General features: G+C 49.3%; 1 protein-coding gene across 1 annotated transcript; it reads left to right on the top strand.

Moving 5' to 3' along the window:
* Positions 1-6,616: 6,616 nt before the first annotated feature.
* On the top strand, positions 6,617-26,208 carry GDNF (glial cell derived neurotrophic factor). Its single transcript, XM_076362574.1, has 3 exons — positions 6,617-6,650; positions 8,059-8,256; positions 25,724-26,208. Exons 2-3 carry the CDS (start codon positions 8,085-8,087, stop codon positions 26,206-26,208), a joined length of 657 nt encoding a protein of 218 aa, XP_076218689.1. The 5' UTR covers positions 6,617-6,650; positions 8,059-8,084.
* Positions 26,209-26,529: the final 321 nt, after the last annotated feature.

The raw sequence follows: 26,529 nt of genomic DNA, 5'->3' as shown, positions 1-26,529 counted from the left end.
AATTTAAACACTGCCATAATTCCACATTCACAAGGAGAGAAAAAGTATCATTTAATTGTCTCTACATAACAAAGCACACATAAGCAAGCAGCAGATTTACAGCCCAGTTGTTCTCATAACCAATCCCAATTATGATGTGTCTCTGCTCACACTAACAGAAACATCTGCCTAACTGCCTGGGCTAGGGATAGCCACTGCTATCTGACATTCCAGTGGTTTACAAGGACAATGCAGTCACAGCTGCAAGTCTGCCATAAGCAAATAGCTGAATACTCTGCTGAATGTATCACAGTCATTCAGACTGCTGAGATGCTTCTTCCTATCTTTAGTAACAGGCTAAGAGGGATGTTCATCTGAAAGAACCAAGCTTCTGCTACGTATCTTGTAAAATTTGATGGTTTGTTATTTGTTTGTTTGTTTTACCAACTTGGCCTGGCAGAAATTAAGTTTAACAAGCTAATGAATACTTCTGAATGACCTTCCTTATGTCTTACGCTGATATCTGACAGCAGAATACAAATTCAGAAATATGGAAAAAACCCTTGGGAGAGAGAATCCAAATGGAAAAGCTCACTGCTTTTGCAAAATGTTGCTGCTTGTTCCAGTTGTCCCTCTGCATGGCTTGGTCCTCTTGGCTGCTTTCAGCACAGATTAGTGACCTTCAACCCTGACAAATATGTTGCCCTCATGCTTTTATGATCCTCTAATCTCTCAGAAGGTGACAGATTCTGAGATTAGAGTAAATACACCAGGATCCCAGTGGCAGCATAATACAGATGCAGCTGTGATGAATGCCAATTAAAACAGTAGCAGCATGTGACAGCTGTTTGCAATTACTTTTAATTAGCAAGTTTTAAACACTCTGTTATCAGGCTCCTCTTTGAAGTATGCAACTAGAATAGGTCCTGAGTTCATGATTCCTTAGTCCTTTGAGTAGTTTTCTGCTAGAGAATGACTGCATGAAAGGCTTTAGCAGAAAAGCTTTGTATGATCTGCTAGTATTTCCCTGAAAAATGCCTCCTAAAGGATAAAGGAACTTCAGCTATGGAGGGAATTTGGGCACAGGACACTGCCCAGATGAACTGTTAAACACCATTTGCCTACGGTATTCCCCATCACATGTTAAACTTTACCTATAAATATACAAGTTAAACAATACAAGCAGGTTATCTACAATAAAGTTCTGCAAATACCTACCCAAAGAGAAGAAAAGTTAAGGTTGCTTTTAAGCCCCATTTGCTGCATCTCAGACCAATTTTAGAAACGGGGTGTCTTCTCTTGCACCCCAGCAAGAGAAGAGCCCCTGCTTAAGACTTGCTTCCATTGTGCAGGGAGGTCTGCCTGAAGCACATGGAGACACGCTGGCTGCACCTATCCCACAAAAATAAACACTGCCAGGGATGCTGCCAGGCCCAACCATTGATGCTATCACACTGGAAGATCAGTCACTGACGTGCTGGCGCCCATGCCATCCGAGCAAATCCCATCCCCACACGGGTGCAGGAGTCAACAGGGACCAGGAGCCACCCCCAAGGCTATGTGCGTGCAGCCACCCTCTCTGGGAGGGAGTGGGAAGGATGTGGTCAAATAGCAGCACCTGGCCCCCAGGCTAAAGAACAGACCTTGGCACTGGCTCGCAATAATTCTAATAAGCACAGCAATTAGGGCCAGCTTTAACTAGATTGCTTGAGCAATGCAGGTAGTCTGGGCGCCAGCACAGGCTGGGCACCTGAGCAAATCCTCATGGGCCCCAATGGACTTGCACTGCTCAGGGGGATATCTATGCTGCCACATTTTCACTCTGGATCTTACCTAAATTAAGTCTCACCCCTTGCCCACCAGTTAAGTCACCATAATACACATACCATAGGATGCAGGAACGGCAGGTCCAGAGTTGGATGCCAGTGCAGAGCAGAATGGCCACCCATGTCCCCGAAACACATGAATTCATACAAACCTTCATCATCTTAAATCAAAGAAAAGGAATGAATGCTCAAAACTGACTTTCATGCAATGGCCCATCCTGCAGGGACCTCCAGGGATGACCAAGGGCGTCCAACATCACACAGGATCAGGCAGCTGTAGCCCAAAACACAACTGCTTTCCCAGGCGTGCAGCCGCTCGGCGCATTTGCCTGGTACTCGGATGACTTCCAAGGGCACTTGCTTCAACAATAGTGCAATCTCCTGTGTTCCTAATACCAAAGAAACAACTGCTTATTGCCTGAGCAGTCATACTGCGACTAAGAAATCATGTTTCATATTTCAAAGGTAACTTAGAAATTACAATATGGAGCGCTTGACATATTAAGAGATCTATACATCATGTTGACACATATAAACAAAAAATGAGACCATACTGCATAATGTCAAGCAGCTTTTTAGCTTGTTTTAAAAGAGGCAACCTTTACAATGTAAAGACACACTTTAGACTCTGAATGGGTCATTTTTCTCTTTGTTTTTTTCCTGACAGCAGTTCTTTTTTTTCTTCACCAAAAAAAGTTTTATCTCAAGCAGCTCCTAAACACTTGTGCTTAAAACTTCATGATCTCTACAGAAAAATACAATCAATTCTTAAGTTTTTGTAACTTTTATTAGCTTTTAATAGAACTAGGGAAATTTTCCAGCAGCTACTTTAGTTTCCACAAAGCAAGAGTGCACAGGGCTCTCAGTAACCCTCCTTACCAAGAGACTCGCAACGGCAGTGCAGGGAGAGGCAGGTACATTATTTTTGTGATTAAGAACTAGCAGGTTTACTCTCCATTTATTTTGACCATCCTATTAGTGCAGCTAAGACATCTGCATAACATTTCCTTCTGCTATAGTTCACGTGAGCTAAGTAATTCATATGTTAAAAACTGGGCTTTCAGCAGCTTTTAATAGCAAGGAAAAATAAAGTCCTGCAGTATTACAGATACACAATCTCTGTCTTGGCTTCATTACCTGATGTTATTTAAAGAAAATTAGTGGCTTTGCACTGACAAAACCCATGCAAAGGAATAATGCATTGAGCTCATTTTATCCAATATGTGCAGTAATGGTTTAGTTAATGGTCTTTCAGTTAAAATACTAGGACTCCATCTCGCTGCATGTTAACGGGGTAACCAAGACATTCATTTCAACATGTCTCAGCCCCTGACCTCTGATAAAGGCACCATGTTGTATCCATTCCTCTAACATTTCTGCCTGCTCTGTTCAGGCTGGGAGCCGGGAAAGGCTTTTTGTGCATACCGCACTTGGTGTATACAGCACTTCATGCATATGGCACTTGCATCCATCACCCATCACACAACTACGCGTAAATAACTTCATGGCAGAGGTAGCACAACCTGAATGGTATCGCTGAGCCAAATGAACCACTGCTTCTTGTAATGCCTTCTCCTGTCCCCTTCTGGGGTGCACATATATATAAACAGATGCATTTATCAGATGCCTGTGTCTTTATTGTACGGACACCATATACCCTGTTTCTTTGTAACAGATTGTTCTGTCATTGTTCCACCCATTTGTTGTCTGTAAAGAGGCTGCACTTCAGAAACTTTTGTTCCAGGTGCCTATCACTGGATTGTCTGTACTGAAAAAAAGTTCAGATGACTTTTAAGTGACTACTGATGTATAACACTGTTTCAAATTTATAACGGGAGATAACTTCTGGGGAGTATGTTACTCTGCTGTTCTTATGAGAAGTCTCTTTTGTGCAAATTAGTCTTTCCCCAAATGGCACAGTTACAAAAATAGCTAGCCTGAAATTTAAAAAAAAATCTAATAAAGTAATTCATTCGGACATTATTTCTGAGTTGCAAATCCGTCGTTCCCGTAGAGAGGGGGACATGTTCCCAAGGAAGGCTGCCCCCTTCATCACAAACGCCCCATTTAGGGAAGAAATTTCCCCTCAGCAGGTGGATGACTGCGGCGATGGAAAAGCCATGCTCCCCAATGGGCTTCGCGAGGAGGTTCGTGTTTGTCTCTCCATCTTGTCATCCGATGGAAATTTAGAAGATGCCTCCTGCAGAAATATTTGTCCTGACAGCCTGTCCAGATGACATTAGCAGACCCCTCCAAATTCCCAATAAACACATCTTAAAAACATTCACCACTCTGACTGTGGAGGGCACAGGGATTGCACCTCACTCCCGTTACACCCAGTGAGGTGACTGTGACCCCCTCTACAGACCTGCAGCCCCTGGCCTGAGATGTCCTCCAGAACTGGGTGCTTGGGGGGGTTCTGCACATTTCACACTGATGAAGAGCAAACAAGTGTTGTTGGCGTGCACACACCAGGGTCTGGAGTCCATGCCTGAGGTCCTCATCCTAATTCCTAGCCAAGGGGTGCAGCAAGGGCTGTGCAAAGCCCAGGACAGGCAGCGGGAGCTGGTCCCACTTGCCTCCTGCATCCTCTCACTGTGGGGCCTGGGCTGGTGGGGACATACACGGGGGAATGGGGCAGAGGGGAGGAGAAGGGAAAGGGAAAGAGGGAGGGAGAGGGCGAGGTATACAGCCGACGAGGTGACCCAGGAGGGGCAGAATCGGGGAACGGCAGCTCACGGTGCCGCTGGCGGTGCTCGGGTGGGACGAGGCTCGGTGCGGCCCCGCCACGCCACGCCGGACCCCCCGGCAGCAGCGGCGGCCACCCCCGCCGCAGCAGGCAGCCGCGCCCGCGGGGGGGCCGGGATCGGGCAGCGCTCACCGGCGGGGCTGCCCGGGGGCTGCTCGCCTTTCCCGGGAGAGAGGGACGAGCCGGTGCGCACACGTGTGAATGCACAACCATAACCACACACGTACACACACCCGGAGAGGAGTACGGAAACAAACCCGCAGCCAGGTTACAACTCTCGGGACAGCTCTGCCGCCGGCCCGGCCGTGCCCAGCGCGGGTCCCTCCGTCCCCGCAGCTCCGGTGCTCGGCGCTGTACCGGCGCGGCGCGCCCCGGGAGCGAGCTGATCTCCTGGGGGTTTCGCCGCTCCATCCCAGACCCCAGCGCCTCCCGCCCTCCCCCCCAAATATCCAAAAGCAAAAACTACATTTAAAAAAAAAGCAGGAGCCCAGAGCGGACGGAGCGGTCCGTGGCCGCCGCACAAGCCCTGCGCGCTCCCCGGCCGCCCGCCCGGGCTGCGCCGCGTTGATTTCCTAGCACCGGCGACATGAGGACCCCATACCTCCGGACAACTGGGTGAGTCATAAATACACGGCGCAGGGCTGAAAGCCAAGACTGTTTACAGCGACTTTGCAGCGGCCTCCGGCGAGTCAAACCGCCGCCCCCCGCGCAGGGGCCGGGCCGGGTTGCGCGGAGGGGCCCCGCAGCGCGGCTGCCGGCGAGGGACCCGCGCCGCCGGCACCTGCGGCCGACGAGGGGCGAGGAGGGGGCGGCCTCCCCGCCGCCGTCCGTCGCTCGGTCCGTCGGTCCGCCCGTCCGTCCGTCCGTCCGTCCGTCCGCGGCGGCGGGCGGCCGGCGGCGGGAGCGCGGAGGAGCGGCGCTGGGGACGGACGCGGTGTTGGGTTACCCGGCCCGGCCCCGCCGCCGCCGCAGGGCCAGCGGGTGCCGCGGGGCTGCGCCGGCGGCCGCGCAGCCCACGGTATGTCGAGCCGGTGACTTCAGCCGGGAGATATTTGGAGGCTCCGCGGGGTCCGGTGCGGGGGGCCAGCGTGTGTTTGGGTCTGAAAGCGAATCAGCGGAGGGCGCGTCACTGCCAAAGGGCCCTATAAATCCATCTGCGGCGCCGAGTCGCCCTGGCAAAGCCCCCGCGTCCGCGCGTCCGGCTCCGCGCTCCCCTCCGCCCGCGGGTGCGGCGCCCCCCGCGCCTCGCCCAGCCCCGCGCCCCCGCCCGCCCAGCCCCGCCGCCGCCCGGGGAGCCGGGCGCGCCCAGGCCCAGCCGGGGCAGCCGGAGCGGGCGCCCCCCGGCAGCGGCCCCCCGCCGCTCCCGCCACGCTCCGCGCTTGGATCTAAGCTTTCGCCGCGACGGGACCCCCGATCTGGAGGAAGAAGCCTCGCTGCTGCTGCTGCTGCTGCTACCGGCTCTACAAATCCCGGCGCCGGCCTCTGATTCTCCCAGCAGGCTGAGGGGGGTGGTTTGATTTTTTTGTTTGTTTTATTTTTCCCTCCCCTCCTCAGCTGGGGTGGGGTTTTTTCGTGGTGTTTTTTTTTCCCTTCCCGCCGTCGCGCGCGTGTCCGGGCGGTGCGCGGCTCCCCGCGGTGCTGGACCAGCTGGCGTTACAGGAGCCCTGATGTCTTCATCTGACTCCCCGCAGTTGTTGATGGAGTGTCTTTCTCAGATTTCCAGGCAGGGTCCCAAGAGCACCCAGCTCCCGCTGCCAGGCGGCGCTCCCCGCGGCTCGGGCCGCTCCCGCCGCTGCTGAGCGCGGCTCCGGGGCCGGAGCGGGCAGAGACCCCCGCGGCCACAGCACCTGCGGCGGCGGCGGCGGGGGAGGCCGCCGGGGCTTGTGCTGTCGGCTCCCCTCTGCCTCCATCCTGATTTGCGACCTTGCCCCCCCTCCTCCATACGTCTCCCCCCCCCGTCTCCCCCCTCTCCCCCCGCCCCGCGCAAAGAGGGTCCCGGCGGTCGGACCCCAACCTGGCCCACATGCATCGCCCGTCCGGCAGCTCGGCTCCCCGGCGTTAATGTCCATCTCGGGTCCGACGAGATCAGCTCAGAGGTGAGGGCGAGGCGGGGGCCGCGGCGGGGCGGGCGGGCCAGGGCGGGCACCGTTGCCGGGGGCACAGGGCCGCCCCGCAGCCCCCCGGACACGGCGAGGTGCGAAGGCAGCGGCCGGCGGGGAAAGCGCGCACCGGGCGGCGGGCGCCGGCGGGCCCCGGGCGGCAGCCGCGCCCCAAACCCCGCCGCGGGAGCCGGGGCCGCCGCGGGTCCCCCCGGCGGGGCTGCGCCCCCTGGGCCGGACACTGCCCTGTGCCGCCGCCCGGGCAGGGCCGGGCAGGGCCGGGCCGAACCGGGCGGGGGGCAGCTGTCATCCCCGGGCGGCGGGCATCGGGTGCGTGCCGTGGCTGACTGCGGGCGGGGCGACCGGGGAGCGAGGAGGAGAGAAGAAGAAGGTAAAGGGAGAAGAGAAGGAAAGGGAAGGGAGAAGAGAAAAGAAAGAGGAACAGGAAAAGAAAGAAAAGGAAAAGTAGAGGAGGAGAAGGAAACGAGGAGAGGGAAACGAAGAGAAGGACAGAGAAACAAGAAAGAGGGAAATGAGAAGGAAAGGGAGGGGAAAAGGAGAGGAAAATTAAAGGAAAGGGAGATGGAAACAGAGGAAAGGGAAAAGGAAAGGGGAAAGAGAAAAGGGGAGGAAAAGGGAAATACTGAAACTGGGGGAAAGGGAAACGGGAAGAGAAGGGGGAAAGGAAAGAAGAAAGGGAAAGGGGAAAGGAAGGGGAAAAGGAAGAGGATAGGGAAAGGAAGGGTCACAAGTGAAGAGGAAGGGAAAGAGGAAAGAGAAAAGGAGAGTTAAATGAAAGGAAAAGAGAAAGAGGACTGGAAAGGGGATGGGAAAGGGGAAAGGGGAAAAAAAATGAGGAAAGGGAAAAGGAAAGAGAAAAAGGGAAAGGGAAAAGGAGAAGAGAGGGAAAGGGAAAGGAAGGTTTGCCTGTAGCACAACAAATCTGCACAGCCCTGCACCCCAGATCAGCCTGGTCCACCCTGGCCCAGGCCGGGGACAAGTGCCCTGGCGCTGCCCAGGTGCTGGAGGAGGACAAGCACAAGGTGACCTGCCTGCCAGCACAGGGACACCGTCACACCCCCACGTCCCTGGGCACAGGCTCCTGGGACCTGCCTGTCCGCATCCCCCAAAGCAGCTCGCTTGGGCATAGAGGGGCTGGAGGCCATCCTGCGCCTCCCTCTCCCACACCTCTCACTGGGGAGAGCCCATCTCCCTCGCTTTGGGAGGTGATAAGTGTGGGAGGCTGAGCTGGGCACAGGTTTTTTCCCCCTGCTTTGTCCCAGGGCCTGGCCAGGCTGATCTGGGGTGCGAGACTGCCCAGCTTTGTCTCAGGGCTGGCAGGGAGGGGGCAGGACTGGGGGAGCGCAGCAGCTGGGGGGCTAACCCTGCCTCTTCTCTCTGCCAGGGGCCCGTGTTGGAAGGAGATCTAAGATGAAGTTATGGGATGTTGTGGCTGTCTGCGTGGTGCTGCTCAACACGGTCTCCACCTCGCCCCTGCCCACCGGTAAGACGCCTCCCAAGGGGCCCTCTTCAGTGGTAGAGGGGCCTGAAGACGATCTCTCCCCCATCAGCCTGCTGCCTCCCTATGCTGTGCACAGTGACTGTAAGAAACATTCCCCTTTGTAGCCACTGCTGTCTGTCTTGCTAAACCCGCTCCCCTTTGCTCACGCATGAGGGTGAGGAAAGGACCACTCCCCCTTTCTGCCCCCACTTCTCCCCCAGGCAGGGTCACTGGCTCTGGTCTGGCTCCAGCAGCTCCAAACCAAGTCATCTTCCAAAGCTTGGGGTTGGCAATTGCAGTGGCAATGCCCTCCCTTCCCCACCACCTCCAGCCCTACCTTCCTGGCGGTCATAAGATCCTTTTGGTTGAAAAACCTGGAAAGATGGGAAAGTTAGTTGTATGCAGAAGAGCCAAGAGGAGGATCAGGTACATACACCTCGCAGTGCAGGCACTGAAACTCCTTCCACACCGCTCAACCTCCTCTCCCTGCTCAGACCTGCCAATGCAATTATTCACTGTCTGTAGTGGGCACAAGTCCTGATGGAGATTGGGCTCCATGGTGGGAGGCACTGTACACATCCTGGAGTGCTGCTGAGTTTCATTAAATCCTCCTTGGATCCTGATCCCGAAATTAGTGTGTCCGCATGGAAATTTACAGAAGAGTAGCAGTGGCAGGGTTAGGAGCTTGGTGCAGAGCGATCCACATGAACCAGCTCACAGTAAGACAGCTTACAATCCGAATGACAGATAATAATAATGCCTTGCTAATAATAGGTCTCCTACAATAGCAGATACAGGATTTTCACAGTGTATGTGAGTGTTACGCTAACTCTGGTGGCTTTTTAAAGTGAGAATTAATATGACTCAGTAAGAAGTGGCAAAATACTCACATGAATTGTGGAGATGTTCACTTAGCAAAGGCACAGATGGAGCTTGGAGGCTGCTCCCTTTGCCCTTGCTCCACCCTCTCTGTTTAGCTCCTTGCGGGATGCAGACAGTATCCAGTAATTGGGTTTCATTTTTATCTCCTTATCTGGAGGCATGTCCTTTCCCTGTGCCTGCCACAGCGCCAGCCACAGGCAGCCCCTCTCTGGTTTCTCTGGGAGCAGCCAGGCTAACGCAGCGTGGAGGCACTGAGCAGGGAATCGTGTGCCGTGAATCCCCAACACCCATCTCCTCTTCCACACACACATCTATGTCCTTCCCCATTTAGTCTTCTCTCTTTCCTTTTCTTGCTTGTGTTTCCCCCCTGCTGGAATCTTGCCTAGGCTGCCGCCTCCGCTTGTCCCAGCCTGGGCTCCTGCTGCTTGCAGACCGGCAGCCCCTGACGTCCTTTCAGCCCCTCCATGCAGGGAGGTCGGCCAAAAGTGCTTCCTCCCAGGGCTCCAGCCTGCCAGGGCTGCGAGGCCATCACATGTGGTGATCTTCTCCATGGCGAGCTGTGTGGCGGGATAGGTACTGTCCTACAAAAGGCAGTGATCAGCTTTTCACACCACTGTGCTGGTCCCCTCTGCACAGGCTTGCTGCAGTGCCAGTGGCAAGAAGAGCATTGGGGGGAAAGTGGTGCCAGTCAGTTTGTAGCTCTGGCAGAAGCTGCAGGGTGGGAGAGCGTTAATGCTCCATCTTTCCAGGGTGATAGTATTTGTACGATGCCTGCTTTTATCTTGAAACTTACTTCTGGGAATATGGTTCTTGGTGAGATGGTTTCTCCGCAGCAGCTCCAGGGGACAGGCAGCAGTAGTGGTCTTGTCTGTTCCTAGTGTTCAAAACTTCTCATTGTTGCCTCTTTTTTTCCTGTGGATTGAGTAAACAAGAAGTGGGAAGAAAGACAACCTGTGTTTTACCTGTAGTATCAATAGACAGTCTCTTCCAGATATCTCTGTTTCCAGGGTACAGACATAGGCTTTGCCAAGCAGAGCTGGGTTGCAGGTTATTGCCCAGGACAGTCATTTGAGAAAGGACTGATAGTTTGATCTCAATCTCTTAACTCTGCGGATCACAAATAGGCGGCCCTGGCTGCAAGGGGAAAGTAAGCAGTGCTGTTCTTCACAACAGAAATTGGGGAAAACCCGGGGAGTTCCTGTGGTCTTTGCATGGCAGCGGTTTACGCAGCACCCGTGCCCAAAAGTCAAAAACTCTCCACTATGTTGCTAAGTCGGATGAGTCAAGGGAGACCTGCAGAAAGGTGGCTGTAAGAGGGCAGTGAAATACTTTGATCCACTTTTATGCCTTTTTTAGTTGATTTAGAAGTGTGTGGCGTCTGGAGAGCAGTCTGCAAACACAGAGCCCATGAGGCTGATCCTATCCGGGCACATCGCTGCCTTCCCACCGCAGCAGCACATTGTTTGAGTCACCACCATCAGTGTCTTTGACATATTTGTTTCTCTCCACTTACCATTTGGTGGCACGCACACTTCAACACAAGAAAGACATATAACAATGTACACAAGAGGAGTCACGTCTACACCATGTAGACTTCCCTCTCCTCTTCGAGGTTTCTCTTGCAAGCAGAGGGCACTGTGCCACGAGCATGCAGGCGGGCTTGCAGCTCCCCGGCTCATCTGCTGGTGGACCTGCCGTGTATTAATATCTCGCTGGATACTGTTGGTCAGCTGCTTTGCCAAGGGCCTTTGCAGGAGGCAGCTCACAAAGCGGTGGGAGTGCTGTCGTCACTCACATTGGCTCATCTGCGTAGGGCAGTGTGTGGGCGCTGAGCAGGACTGGGTGCTGTGTGCGTTCAAAGAGGGGTGCACTGCTCCCCCCTAAAGCAATCCCTGTGCAGGCTGGGTGGGGAGTAGCAGTTGCACTCCAAGGTGTGCATTGCTCTTACTCCAGAGAGGTCGGGTCTCCCATACACCGCTTGCAGCAGGGGTTAGCAGGGTTTTGAGATCAAGTCCTGCTCCTAAGGGCAGGCCAAACACCTTGCTGGAGCACAGATCTGTTTTCCCAGGCCCCTGACACCTTTTTGTGTTCTCGTTTGATGGGATTGCTTTCTCTTCAAAGTGCTCTGAGGTCACCTGATGTTACCCCCTCCCTTTCAGATTGGGTCGAAACCTTCCTTCGTTGCAGCCTACAGGCAAGGTCCTAACCCCCTGAGCTGATCAGGTGTAATGTACTGACCTTTGCTGTTCAGGGCGGTAATTAGAGATGGCAGAGGGTGTTGGCAATCGCAGTCTTCTGCATTTTTTAGTGGACTGGAGGCTGGAGTGAGACTAGCCTCCATAAATGCAGTACATTTGAGATGAATCCAGTGTTTATAGGTGTTTTAGGCATCAGTGTTCATGGGATAGCTTATTTCACACAAAGAAGAGCACCTGTAGAGTTTGTAAGGTTAGAAAACCCTTTCTTTGTTTCCCTTATGCTACAGTCTGCTGGGGGAAGGGCATAATTAGCTTAAATAGCAACTGCGAACAGAACAAATATAAACCAAATTACTATAAACTAAATACTAAGTCAGCAGCTTCAGAAGCATGACAGCGCAGAGGGAGCCAAACACTTGGTTTGGCTTATACGCAGTTCCCAGCGAATACGTGCTGCAACTGCTTGCTGCTGTGTGGCCCTAATCAACATGTATGTGAGGACTAGAGTATCCTAAGATCCAGGATATGATATATAGTCTCTTGATCAAGTGAGAATCTTTAGTAAGAACTAGTGGTAAGCATGTAGAATTAAATGAAAAATCTCACCATGGGCTTTTCCCTCCTAACAGGAGGAAAAGGTGTTTTTTTGCATTGTAACATCTGCGTTACTTTATGGCCGCTGGATGGTCATTTGTTGTTGGAGCTCCTTTGGTATGTTTGTTATGCCATAACACACCATGGTATGTGTGCATTAAAAATTCTTCATACCCCTGCTGAGGGATATCTGATGTTAAGTTACTGCATTTAGCTGCAACATTATCAACTAATATGGAAAGTATCTAGAATAAACAGTGATACTGAGGACTCTTTAAGGCAAAAACAGTATTAAACTATACTTCCAACTGAATACATTTCCTTCCCTACAATATTTATTAGGCACATTCAGTGTTGCAAACCAGAACTCTCATGTTTCTGTCCAGGCTTTCCTGCTCAACACACTTATAGTGTGGCATATGTGCTTTGGTCTAAGATGCCCAGAAGCTACAGAGGTAACCTGCCCATGCACAGTAAATTCAATGCATCGGAGAGGTATCTGCCACACTGAGCAGGTGCCACACTGCATCATTTGATCTATGTGTATCCGGTACAGCCAGTGCATTCAGCCAGTGTCAGACCGAGTGTGCCTGTGTCCCTGGGCCAGCATATATATCAGAATCATAGAATCATAGAATAGTTTGGGTTGGAAGGGACCTTTAAAGGTCATCTAGTCCAACCCCCCTGCCGTGGGCAGGGACATCTTCAACTAGATCAGGTTATATAGTAAAGTTTGTTTGCATGAGCATGCCCAGGTTATCTAGACATTTAGAAATCTCAAGCACTCAAGTTTGCCCATTCGTGGGCCAAATTCTAGAAAAAGAAAGAACAGGACACATCTGGTTAAATCCAGATGCATGTAGCCCTAGAAGCTGATTTCTCTGCAGTCTCAGGTGTAAATACTGAATATACTCCTGTGAAGGGTGTTCTGGGACTTAAGGAGGAAAGGGCTGAAATGCAAGAGAATATGGTTTTATTCTCATTTTAAGAGTTATCCTTTGTTTAAAGTTTTATGTCTTTGCTGCTTTTCAATTTAGGGACCTGAAAAATTTCCCAGTGGAAGTGTGGATCCTTTTAGATGTTTTGCAGGTGTGGGTTGCTAGATAACATACCTGAACATGCTTTTCTTGGTCACCTTTCATAGGCATCTTCAATATATTTTAGAAATCCCTGTATTCAGGGTCTGCAGATGACAAGCTGCAAAACCCTTCCTGAAAGGCTGAAGAATTCAGCTGTGTAGTGACTATGAATTGATGGGGGAGGCATTAGTTGTCCACTAGATGAGGATCCTTAGCTTGATAGGTCGTAATGTCTTTGTAAATTACACTGTTCCTGATTAGGACTGCATAAAGTAGGTTTAAAATATTTAAAGTTACAGAGGCTGAGAGAAGCCATTGGGGTCATTTAGTCCCATCCCCCCAACTGCAGATGATCAGGGATGGACATCTAGTGCAAATATCCAGTCTTCATCCCCACACACACACACTATCAAGCAACTGCAACTTCAAACTTGTAGTACATAGGCCAAACCCCACATAACTACACTTGTTGTGGATTCTCATATTTCTGAGGTAATAAGTTAATGACAAGTAATAAATGAGGAATACTAAATATTGCAGCATAACCATGTTCAGGATCATCAGACATCTAAATAGGCCACTGCCTTGTTAGTGCTGGTAGAGTAGTTGACACTGCAGAATGGTCATTTTTGACAAAACCAGCTGTAGTTTCTGATCACGTAATATTTGGTAAGGGGAACCAAAGGAAAGATTTCAATGATTCTTGGAAATCCAGTCCCGATTACAAAGAGAAGAAAGAAAATAGAATGAAAAAGATTTGAGACAGGTACAAACAAAGCATTAAGACACAAAATATACATTAGAGTATGTCTGGTTTTAAGATCAAGGACAGAAAATTAATTATGTGAGGCATTTCAAACATCAGCATTCTTTTTAAGGAATAAAGCTACATTGTATGACTTAGCAGGTATTTAGGCTGTATGTATTGGTACAGCACTTAAACTGGAACCTGCAGGTAATTTTCTTTGAAGTCAGTGGGACTTGTACAAATGCTTTAATGATTATTGAACAGGACTAGTCTTCAAAAGAAGCACACACTGAAATCAAAATACTTGTTTTCCTGCGTTGGGGCCAGGCAGTGTTACAGCAGTATGCCAAAACTTCTCAGATGGCCACATTTTTAGAGGCAAGCTGGTCGTATCCCCTTTAAGTAATAAGCAACATACAAACATCTGGACTACCTCTGCTCCCATCCCAAGCGTGTAAGATTTCTTTGGCAAAACCAGCTATTACTCAGGAAATTTCTGACAGGGAGGTGTGGATCCAGTGTAGCGGCTGGGAAGGAGCTTGCTCTTCTGAGCACACACCAGTGCCATCTGGCAGGCCGTGGTCCACACATCCCAACATGAAACCTTCTGCAGCGGAGCACGTAGCACCTGCCCTAGAGCCAGGGAGTGATTATTACAATAATACCATTTTCCAAAGTGCAATATTAAAACTTTTTGTATCGTTCCTATTGTAAACCCATTGAAATGCAGGTAGTGAAAGGCAACAATGGAAGAACACAAATAATTTATAGGTTAGATCAAAATCTGATAGCAGGAGAGATTGCCACAGGAGGGGCATCAGCCAAGGTTTTGCCCAGGTGATTCTGCTTTACTGTCCCCAGGGAAGAGACTGGGGTAGGGTCCCTTCCTGCTGCTTTGCTGCCTGTGCTTGTTCCTTGGGAACACCCCTAAAACGCGAAGGGAGATGCAGCGTAAGAGCACAGGCAGCCCGGGAACAGTTGCTGTTATTTATTTAGGAATGCTGTTCCCATTCAGTGAGCTGGTGCTAGAGTGGGACTGGGTGACCGATGTGGGGTTTTACCGATGTCATGCGAGGGCTGGGCTGGATCCCTTCTGCACCAGGGATGCCAAAGAGAATTTCTTTTTATTACCGACAGTATTTCCTCCATTACAGTCTCAGTGCTGTGCCTGTTAGCTGACTGCATGTGTTCTTGCTACTGGAGGTCACAGGTTTCAGGTCCCACTCATACATACTCATTTGAGGCTCTCGCAGGGTTGGGACAGAACCAAATATTAAGCGTAAACCCAGGTTTTACTGGGAAGCTGGATATTTACTCAGCATGGTACGGATTTGGAGGGGTACAAGGCCTTAGTGAGGAGACAACAGGCAGGTATGTGCCTTGCCCAGGTTTGGGTCCTGCTCCATCACTGGCTTCAGGCAAGGCACTGCCACTTTTTTCCCCTTTTACACTCTTTATGCCATAACTTCTTCAGATGCAGAGACTGCTTCGTGGGTGCTTGAGTACCCACACAGCCTCATACAATAACGCCCTAGTGCAGACGGGCTCCTGGCAGCTGCTGCAGGAGCTGTCACAAAACCTCAAGAGCGACCACTGAAAAGCTGTCTGCTCCTCAGTGCCTCAGAGCTGGTTTTTCAAAGCTCTGAATCAGAGGCAAGACCACATCCTCCTGCTGCTCCTTTGCTGCTTGACTGCCAGATGAGACACTCCTTTACCCACCCCAGAGAGGCCAGAGGAGGGGCCCGGCCCTGGGTGCCAGCCCAGAGTTGGGCAGGATCTTGGGAACAACCCCACCTGGACTGGATGAGGAACAAGAAACTCTTGTGGACAGGTCAGCTCGCAAGGCAGCTTCCTTTACTTCGCCCAGTTCATCTGACCTTGCTGTTTTCCCCTGCTCTCAGGGAATTCCCCCAGCTGGCAGCAATTACAACGGTCCTGTTGTTTCTCCCCTTTCTTCTCCTGGTGGGAACCAGCGTTTCATACCTGTGAGAAAGCAAGCAAAGGATGCAAGGGGAGGCACTGCCAAGCATGGCAGTGTGAAAATACAAAGTACTCTGCAGCAGATTTGCCATTATGACCAACACATTGGAAGTGGCAGGGTTAGCTAGTGAGCCACAAACACAAAACTTGGCTGCTCCATCAGGAGCAAGCACACCAGGAAGGTTAACCCTGTGCCTTTTTCCAGTGCTGCCTTATTGTACCTGGCTGGTGTGAGCGGCCCTGGAGTCATCCTCCAGGTTGCTTAGCACTTTACCTAGATGAGAGACAAGTGACACCAGTGTGAAGCTCCATTTCTAAAGGCTCTCTGAGTCGGAGAGGAGGACGCAGCATGTCCTGGGAGCTGGCAAGGCAGGGAGTGAGGTAGTGAACCAGAACTGTATTAAACATTTAAAGATGAGCTGACTCTGGTGTGTTTGATGCTCTGTTTCCTAATGGACACAACTGACTGGTTTCCATTTCATTCTTAGCCCCACAGATTTTCATGCAAGGCATGAAAGCAAAGTCATGCCTCAGAGAGGTGATACTTTAATTGTTTAAATCCTGAAAAACTTTCAGCATAATATTTTTAACACCTGCCTTTGCTTTGATGCCTGCATGATAGGCTTTGTTCTTCATGAAAAATATTTCATTTTCAATAAAATAAATGGTTTATCCCCACCACAGTTGATGCTTTTTTACTTCGCAAAGCAGAATGATCATCACATTAGTAATTTTAACCTAGCTAAGGTTGCACTTCTACAAACAGCTTACTCCAAGGGTCTCCTAAAGTACGTCTTTGTGGTGTGAGGTGGAGGGATTCTGTGTTCGGACAGGGCACGTCCACTATAGTAAACACCTGAAAACACTACTGCTAAGTAAGCTAAATACAAAAATAATTAATGAATAAATAGTATACCAGAGTAATCTTCATAAGCAGCAAAAAAAATGAGGATGATTCGTTGCAGTCACTGTTAGAGGCACATTACTTGTCTATTTCCCACTAGCAAATGATCGAAGAAGAAATGTCTTTTTGAGTATAACTTTGGAGGAAACTTAAAAAATAACCAGGAAAGAAGGGAAATTAAAGTATTTTAGTTATGAAGGGCCCAGATTAAAGTACCAGAACTGTTTTTGAAAAAGGGCCATTTGATCATAACACAGATCTGGATCTGAATTTTCTAAATAATGCTTACCTTTATAATGCGCTCGATTAACCCCCTTGAACTTTGAAATCGTGCTTTAAACTAGAGTCTGAATGCTGCTGTTTGAACTTCTCTGATTGAAAGACAGCTGTGCTTATGTGAAATATCCTGGTAATTTTATTCAATGTTTGGGCTGACATTTTGATGTAGTAGCTATACACTGCCACAAATGCATGCATAAAAGCTACAATGTAAAACAAAACCTAATTTTATCATTTTTAGTATACCTTGTGACTTGTATTACATCACTTTAACTCAGGATATGCAAAGTGCCAAATGACACTGCAGTGATGTGATTACATTTTCCTGAGATCTTTATAGGAAACTATTCCATAAAGTACAAACAGTTTCAAATAACTTAAAACGTCAAGTTTTATGAGATTTAAAAAAAAAAGGAAAACCCACTTATATAAATTATTATTTTGCAATTAATAGAATTAAATTCTATTTCTTGTAAACTATAATAAACAGCGTGGTCAGAAGAGACTGTAGTTAGCCTTTTAAATCCATAACCAGGCACCAAAATGAGTAACTGGATTTTTTTCTCAAAAGCTGAAGATCCATCTGTTCCCACTGAAATCAATTTGTGGTCAGGTACAAACTGAGGGTTTCTCGCTCTACCATGCTGGGTTACTGCCACTGCGGGGGAATATTTGGCTTTAAAATAAATCTGTTGCTAGTGAAATCAAAGGAATAGTTTTACAAAATGTAATCATGCTCACATTTGAACAGACAGAAATAAATTGTACATTTTTCCTTAATGGAGACTGTTTTCTTGAGAATGTGACAAGTTTGGTTTGGATATTCTTTTAAACCTATTTTATGTAGAAGTCTACCTGAACACTGTATAATTTATTCTTCTGAAAAGCGCAGGCATCAGATCCCAGCCCTGCTGGCACGCCGTGTCTCTAATTAATTGGAAGTACAAGGCAGGCTCTGGGGGTTTGCGGCGGGGAAGATGCCCGGAGGAAGGCATGTTTCCCTGTGTGCCCAAAGCAGAGCTCTGGGGTGGCTTTCTGCAGAGGCCAGTGGGGAGCACCACAGGTGTTTGGCTGCAGGATCCTGCACCCGTACGCACTGCCAGCTCTTGCAGTGCCCAGGGGACAGGGACTCTGCTCGGGGACGGGCAGGTCAAAGCTTCAGGTTCCAGAGAGCAGCAGTGAGGCGAGAATTTCAGTTTGCATTCAAGAGGGACATTCCTAACCCGAGAGGTTGGGTCAAAACTATGATCTGGTGTGCCCTAAAGGTTCAGAAAGCAAGCAAACAGCTTGCAAACAGCAAGCAGAAGATGCAAATATTCTTGGGTTTTTAATTAGCATTTTAAATAAGTCTCATTTCTTCTTCTTTTGTTTGACTTCTGGAGTTCTGGATATTTGGTGTTCACCAACTCTGCCCCCAGCCTGGTCATTCTTGTAGATTCCCATGTGCACCAAGCCTGTGATGTTTCATTCTTTCCTTCTTTGCTTTTTTTATTCATTCTCTGGTCATGTGAGAAACAGGGCAGATCAAGAGCCCTGGTTCAGCTGGACATGGGAGACAGAGAAGGTGCCCAGAGGCAGACTGGCACATGGGCTGCCATACATACCCCCCACTCTTGATACTCCAGCGCCTGAAAGCAGACTCATGCTCTAGTTGCCACAAGAGGAAAAGGCTCTGCCTGTTCCTGCCTGGGTGGTCAGGTCCTTGGCACGGCACTGAAGGAGGGAGCACGGAAGGGAGATGCAGGAGAGGGAGATGAGTGGGAGGAGGACAGACGTGCTGACCGCAGCTCCCGCAGGTACTGCTGCCTGCCCCACGCTCCTGCCGGTGGGGCACCAGGCAGAGGCGATGCAAAAATGCGTGCACATGCCCACGTGCAGACTGCCTTTGAGGGATTTCCCCAGGGAGTTGGACAGTCAGGAAACAGCTTTCAGAAACGTGACATAAAACCCAAACGAAACCTCGTGACTTTGCACCAGTCTTGTGAGGTTCATGGCACCATAGTCTAAGTGGTGGGGCTCAGCCCATCACACTGCCCCAGTGGGGTCTGTGAGCCTTCTTCCCATGCTGTGAACAAGATACACAGAGGCCCCATGTTCCCTGAGGGAGGATTTTACATTTCCAGGACATATGGTCCTTTCCCTCAGAAAACACCTGCTTTGAGGTGCATCACGTGTGATCCAACCTTCGCTAACCTATATTGAGCACGTGCTGTTGTGGGCTATCCCATCCTGTCCTATCCTGTCCCGTCCCACCCCATCCTGTCCTCTCCTAGGTGGCTTTGGATGTTTAAATTCTAATTCCTTCACACCCTGGAGCCTGGGACTAGGGATTACTGCTCAGAGATCTTTACTGCTTTTATTGCTGTAGTATCTGAGCATTTTCTGCTGGCACTTTATACAGTGTGACAGGCATCTGTCATGTGTTTGTTCTCTCAGCTTTTCCACCAGAAGGCAAGTGTTGTCAGTAAACTAGTTTGTTTTGAAAAAATATGTGTGTGTATAATTAGATATATTTGTATGTGTGTATGTGCAAATACAACACATATATATACATATACACACATGCAAACTGTGTATGTCACATGAAGGGATAATAATATGTGCTTCTCCCAGGGGTGTGAAATCCCCACGGAAAGCTCTGTCTGCTGCACAGTCAAGTCAGCACAGTCCATGCAGTATCAGAGAAGCAACGCTGCCAGGCTGTTGACCTTCGTTCTGAGACTAAACATTTTCTAAACAGTGTTGGAGACAGAGGGGTAACTAAGTACCCCTCAATCAAGTGGCTTTATTCAGGTTACAAACCAGCACTCGATGCCAAGGCAGACCCTATGAGTCCGGTGGTGTTCCCTGGCCACGTAGCTCGGCTCAGCACCCCCTTTGCACCCAGCAGCACTTACCACAGTGCAGAGACCAAACAAGTGCTCGGCACGTGGTGGCTGTGGTGCAGAGAGGTCTCGGCATCCCTGGAGCACATCTACCAAGTGCCCATCAGGATGGAGTGGTCCTGCTGTCAGTCTTCTCCACCTTCCCTTCTGTCCATTAGTTACATCTTTAGTCCTTGGTCAGTGGTTATTGCTTATTCATGTATGATGTCTGGTGGTAGCTTCCTTAGCACTTACCTCTAGTGCCTAGTTTCAACCCATCACACCTGGTGTTACTGCTGGCATTTCCACTTGGTTGCCCAGGGTCCTACTTCAACACTTTTTTACAACATTTTGTTTTGGGCTCTCAGGCTTCACACCCATACTTACTGGACAGCTGAATATTCCTACTGAGTCATGACTGTCGCCTTGGCATAGACTGCTAAGGCAACTCTCACTTCACTTCTGGCTGTCAAGGTTTCCTTCAAACCCCTGCGAGCCACTCCTAGTGACTGTTTGTAGTCACGCTGATGACTATGCTTTGTTAAGTAGCAGAAAATTAGCACCAAGCCACATCAGATGTGTATGAGCCCCATTGCTTGGGTCCATGGTTCAGTGGCTGCTGGGTCCAGCTGTGCTTGATGCAGTACTGAGAGCACAGGCCCACACCGCTGATTGTGTGTTGAAACTTGGCTTTGTGGGATTGTATAATAATTCAGAGTTGTACTGCCTAGAGGCTGGCTGATCGCAGGGATTGGAGGTGTTCCTTGAACAGTGCTAAATTATGGAAGCAAAATTGGGGTACATTGGCAGTCCAGTTGGAAGCTGTCAAAAAGAGCATCGTTGCATTGATCATGACTAGTTTGGGGCTCCACAGGCAGCGGGTGTTGCTGCTTACAGCAACTTGCAAGGACACACTGAGTAGCCCAGTAATGCAGCTGCCATTGTATTAATGTGGTGTACCCACATAACCGCGTAACAGCATGTGTGGTTGTAGGTGGGCAGACACTGACCAGGGTCAATAGGTCCAGCACATTTTCTTGAGGGGGGCTCTGTGCCCACTGTTCCCACCGGTTCCCTAGTATCACCCATATGCCTTGTGTCCCCTCCAGTGATGTAATTGCCAAATACTGGGGGTCACTGCAGGAGTCCTCTCAACAGATTCGGATATCTGCTTGGGATATTTTCCAATCCCCTGGGCTGAAGGGGATGTCCGCCCTGGGGACAGAAAATTTGCATTCATCTTACTCATAGTGCTGGCATCCCTCCCAGTGAGTCTCCCAGGTGGCCTGATGTTGCAATAGGGGATGAGCTGAGCAGGGATCCCTGGCTCCATTGGATGTATCAGCCATACACGCCTCACCCCAGGTTGCATCTTGGAGCACTTCTTGCATGGTTTGTGTTAAAGCCTCAGTGAGATTAGCAGGATCAGTCATGCTGCTTATTGCCCCATTTTCTGGCTGCAGCAAGTCCATGTGTGTAGGTAGGGCTTCTCCAGTTGGATATGCTGTTGGCCTGATTACTTGATCTACTTTTGCCCTATTGCTTTCACCTTCTGCAGTGTTGACACCCCATGCCTGCGTTAGCAGCATTGCATAGAGTTCTTCTATGGTGTGTTTCCTCCACCTTAAATATCATAGGCCACTTGCAGCGCAGAAGGCTCTCAACAACATTAGAATCATAAAATAGTTTAGGTTGGAAGGGACCTCTAAAGGTCATCTAATCCAACCCCCCTGCCATGACCAGGGACATCTTCAACTAAATCAGGTTGCTCAGAGCCCCGTCCGACCTGACCTGGAAAGTTTCCAGGGATGGGGCATCCACCACCTCTCTGGGCAACCTGTGCCAGTCTTTCACCACCCTCAGCATAAAAATTTTCTTCCTTATATCTAGTCTAAACCTACTCCCCCTTTAGGTTAAAGCCATTCCCCCTTGTCCTGTCGCAACAGGCCCTGATAAAAGTTTGCTGCCATCTTTTTTCTAAGCCCCCTTTAAGTGCTGATAGGCTGCAGTAAGGTCTCCCCGAAGCCTTCTCTTCTCTAGGCTGAACAACCCCAACCTTCTCAGCCTTTCTTCATAGGAGAGGTGTTCCATCCCCTTGACAGCTGGCTGAACATGAGCCGGCAGTGTGCCCAGGCAGCCAAGAAGGCCAATGGCATCCTGGCCTGTATCAGAAATAGTGTGGCCAGCAGGAGTAGGGATGTGATCGTGCCCCTCTACTCGGCACTGGTGAGGCCGCACCTCAAATACTGTGTTCAGTTTTGGGCCCCTCACTACAAGAAGGATGTTGAGGTGCTGGAGCGTGTCCAGAGAAGGACAACGAGGCTGGTGAGGGGTCTGGAGAACAAGTCTTATGAGGAGCAGCTGAGGGAACTGGGGTTGTTTAGCCTGGAGAAAAGGAGGCTCAGGGGAGACCTCATCGCTCTCTACAACTACCTGAAAGGAGGTTGTAGCGAGGTGGGTGTCGGTCTCTTCTCCCAAGTAACAAGCGATAGGACGAGAGGAAATGGCCTCAAATTGCGCCAGGGGAGGTTTAGATTGGACGTGAGGAAAAATTTCTTTACTGTAAGAGTGGTGAAACATTGGCACAGGCTGCCCAGGGAAGTGGTTGAGTCCCCATCCCTGGAAGTATTTAAAAGACGTGTAGATGAGGCACTTAGGGATATGGTAGTGGGCATGGTGGTCCCCCTTTTCTTTCCAGAGAGGGCCCTTGTCTTCCTTTTATCCCTGACGTACCTATAGAATCTTTCCTTGTTGCCCTTGATGTCCCTGGCCAGATTTAATTCTAACAGGGCTTTAGCTTTCCTAACCTGATCTTTGGCTGCTCGGACAATTTCTCTGTATTCCTCGCAGGCTACCTGTCCTTCCTTCCACCCTCTGTAGGCTTCCTTTAGCTGCCTTGGTGCAGTTGGGGTAGTGATCACGCATGAATCACGATAAATGTTAGCGTGGGCTCTGAGCAGGGACACAGTCCACAACATAGGCCTTTCCTCCTCTTTATCTACCCTCCAGGGCATACTTGGATTGGCTTGGGCAGGACAGTGCTTGAACCCTATAACTGTCTGATTAATACTTAACCAAAGTAGATTCCTGCATATAGCACTGCCACAGGGGTAGGTGATATTTTTGCACCTGAATTGCAAGCAGTTTAAAAATTACGTGCCTAGCTGGGTTGTTATCTCTTCAGGTAATCCACAGTTTTGTTTCTCCCTTCTTAGGTGGGGGACACTTACTCGCCTCGCTGCACTGGCAGTGTACCAGGCTTGGGATAAGTATGAGGCTGAAGGTTGCAGATAAGAATTTCCACGTATAAGTTGGGTTTCCTTCTAACGACCTCCCATTCCCTTCGTGGTGGTTGACCAGTGCATGAATTCCGTTAAACCCTAGTGTGCTTCCCTGATGGTTGTATTTCACTCTCCATAGCCAAAATCTCATTGCATCATACTGTTGCTACAAGGGTTGGGCCAGGAGTATGTGACAGAAGTGTGGGCTGGGGTAGTCACAGTAGTATGAGAGGGGTAATTTGAAGGTGAGAGTGGAGAATGGCACAGCTAGAGCCATCTCCTCAGAGCCACATCCTTCTCTTATTGGGTTATAAGCTAAGAAACGGAGTTTCTGTGCAAGAAACCTAGAAACCACCCAGTCCCACAGCAACAAGTGCCTCCTCCCAAACCCCTCTCCATCTGTATCTGTGCCAGGGCCAAGCTTGTATGTCAGCAATGGGGGCTATGCCAGCTCCACATGGGTCAACTTGCTTGACCCAGTCTAGCAAGGTGTCTACCCCTTCTTGCTTTTAAGGAGTGTAGCCCACCCATCGCCTTGACCTGGACCTTGCTACTACCCTACAGTAGGGCAGTATTTGTATGGTGTAGGCAGACCAGCCTGTCCTGCAGCAGAGCTGGGTGGTGCATCCAATGGACACATCTAGCTAAGCTACTCCCCCTCTAGTAGGTATGGCTCATAGTGGGTATTTTGGTACCTGCTACAGAGGTAATGACAGAGGAGTGCAAGAAGGGTGTATTTACCATTGGTGTCACAGGAATATGGGGCTTGGTGCAGGGTCCTGCCTTGTTCAGGTCCCATATAGCTGTATAGATAGCAGTCGTCTCTCCTTCGTGTCTTTTGACAGTCACTGGTCTGCGAGATTGTTGCCTTTAGCATGGATATCTGTAAAACAAAGTGTAATTCACTCTTCCGAGTCCCAGACTCTACAGTTTATAGCATCCCACTTCCCGTGTGCCACCCTCATCATGTGAAGGTACAAGATTGCCTGCCTTCATTACTCTTTTACCAGTCTATACTATTTTGCTGGAGCCATCCATGAAAAACTGTATAGTTCTGATCCATCACTATTTTGTCATGGAGGGGGGTCTCTAGGATGTGGCTGCTTCGGGGAGGGGTCCATGTTCCTCCTTACGTGCAGATGCACTGTGTTTCGGCAGGTTTTGCACTAACAGAGTTAAGCTCCTGCTGCCCCCGTCTCCTCTGTATTTGATGATTCTGTTGGGGATATGAAGGTGCACCTTCGCTAGGCAATGGGAGGCAGCCTCATGTCTTCCTCTCTCAACAGAGTCCATGCCACGGCGTGTGGGTGGGGTACAGGCACTGCCTGGTCTCCCATCAGGGCTCCTGTTTGTTACAGTGCTCATTAGGGAAATGTGGCGCTGAGCCTTTGCCAAAGGAGCTGTTCCTATCTCAGCACCTGACCAGGTGAGAGCCTTTGTGGCTCAGTGGAGGTACCAACCCCTGGCCAGGTGCGCTGCATTGGGTATCGTCTTTCCCAATGTTTGCAGTTCCTGGGATATTTGTAGGGGTCCTTCTGGAGGTGGAGCTCCCATACATGCAGGGTGGGGTGCGTGACACTGGTCTGTTACGTGTGTGGGCACTTAGGAGTTAAGTACAGAAAGAAGCAACCTCTTAGGTCTTACTGCAAAGGAAGTGAGTCCTCAAGTCTTGATTTTTTGCACAATGAATGAGAAAAATGCAATGTAGTTTATGTGTTTAAGAGACAATCATTAATAATACAACATAAGGGCACCTACACACAGGCAGCCTGACCCTCCATTAAATCACTGTATTCACGAAAGCAGATCCCATTGAGGGATTTAGTCCATGAGAAGTTTAAAGATTTCAAAATGTGATTTTTTTCCAAATCATGCTGAAAAGCTGAAATCTGAGAACATTTCAGAACACGTTCAATTTCACCCTCCTTGAAGAGGTTCATTCTGCTAGTATCAAAACATTTCATTGACTTCAACATTTAATTTACTTGAATAATTTATCACTGGTATATATCAAGTGAAAAATGAAATAGGTATTTTAACTTCATAAAAAGAAAATGCATTAATAACATTTGCTGTGAAAATTAACATAATACTTCTATTCTGACCTACTTCTACTCAGGCTAATCAGCATCTTGTGATACAAAATACTTCCATGAGAATTTTTTCAAAAGCTCTGATAATAATTATCCCCTAGAAGCAGTAAAAAAAGCAGGCATTCAACCAGGAATAATAGCTCAGGCTGCTACCCCAGGAAATTCCTCTTTCTGTCCTGCCCAGAAACCTTATCGATAGGTGGCTTTGGTAATACTAACCACTGCTGGTGTGAAAAGACAATAATTAACAATTATAATCACAAAATTGCTTTAAAAAAACCTCGTCCTTTTGCTGCTTTGCTGGGAAAAGCCTGTATAACTTCTCTACAGTAGCTTCATCCACCCATTAACTAATATTTGTATCATGACATGCTTTTCCTTCCCTCGATTTTGACAGGGCTCATTCAATATTGAAAGATGTGCTGGAGTGCTACAGCATCAGCATCCACCTACAGAGATACATACATATCTCATTTATTTTTCACCAAATGAGTTTCCATGATGATCTAAACCATTCAAAATTCTCCCTGATTTCTGAGGGTCCTGGGTGCACGCTCTGAAGCGATGAGCAGAGCAGCTTGCATGTGTCTAATGTTTTTGAGCCACAAATGGGCAAACTTAATGACAACTGACGTGTGACAAAGCTTTTTCTCTCTTTCCCAAACAGCTAATATGCCCGAGGATTATCCAGATCAGTTTGATGAGGTAGTGGACTTTATTCAAGCCACCATTAAAAGACTGAGGAGGTCGCCGGATAAACAGACTCCGATTTTTTCTAGGCGGGAGAGAAACCGGCAAAACGCAGCCACAAACATAGAGAATTCCAGCAAAAAGGGAAGGAGGAATCAAAAGGGCAAAAATCGAGGATGTGTCTTAACAGAAATACATTTAAATGTGACTGACTTGGATTTGGGATATGAAACCAAAGAAGAGCTAATTTTCCGGTATTGCAGTGGATCTTGTGATGCAGCCGAGACCACCTATGACAAAATTTTAAAAAACTTGACGAAAAAGAAAAAACTAGTCACTGACAAAGTGAGGCAAGCTTGTTGCAGACCCACAGCCTTTGATGATGACCTGTCCTTTTTGGACGATAACCTGGTTTACCACATACTGAAAAAACATTCCGCAAAAAGGTGTGGATGCGTCTGACAGCTGCACGCCAGAGGCGGCGCCAGTTTTGCATTCCTGCTACGATGCAAAGAGAGGGACCAAGGTTCCTGGGGAAGTGTCTGCTCAGAGCGGAGAAAAGAGGACCAAGAATGCTGAACGAGGAGTCGTGAGAGCCCGGGGGGGGCGCGAGGCGGTGTAGGAGGATGGAGGCTTTTGACATCCTATGGGAAAGTAAATAAAAGCTCAGGTGGAGATGCCGACGGCTGGATGGCGTGCGTGCTCCCTTTCCCGTTTGACACAGTCCACCGTCAGTGAGACTTGGATCCATGAGGAATGTGCTTAAAAACACAACCTTGCCAT

The sequence above is a fragment of the Aptenodytes patagonicus genome, chromosome Z (genome assembly GCF_965638725.1).
Source record: "Aptenodytes patagonicus chromosome Z, bAptPat1.pri.cur, whole genome shotgun sequence".
Lineage (NCBI taxonomy): Eukaryota > Metazoa > Chordata > Aves > Sphenisciformes > Spheniscidae > Aptenodytes > Aptenodytes patagonicus.
Note: the sequence above shows the minus strand (reverse complement) of the source record. Positions and strands in the feature narration are given on the sequence as shown.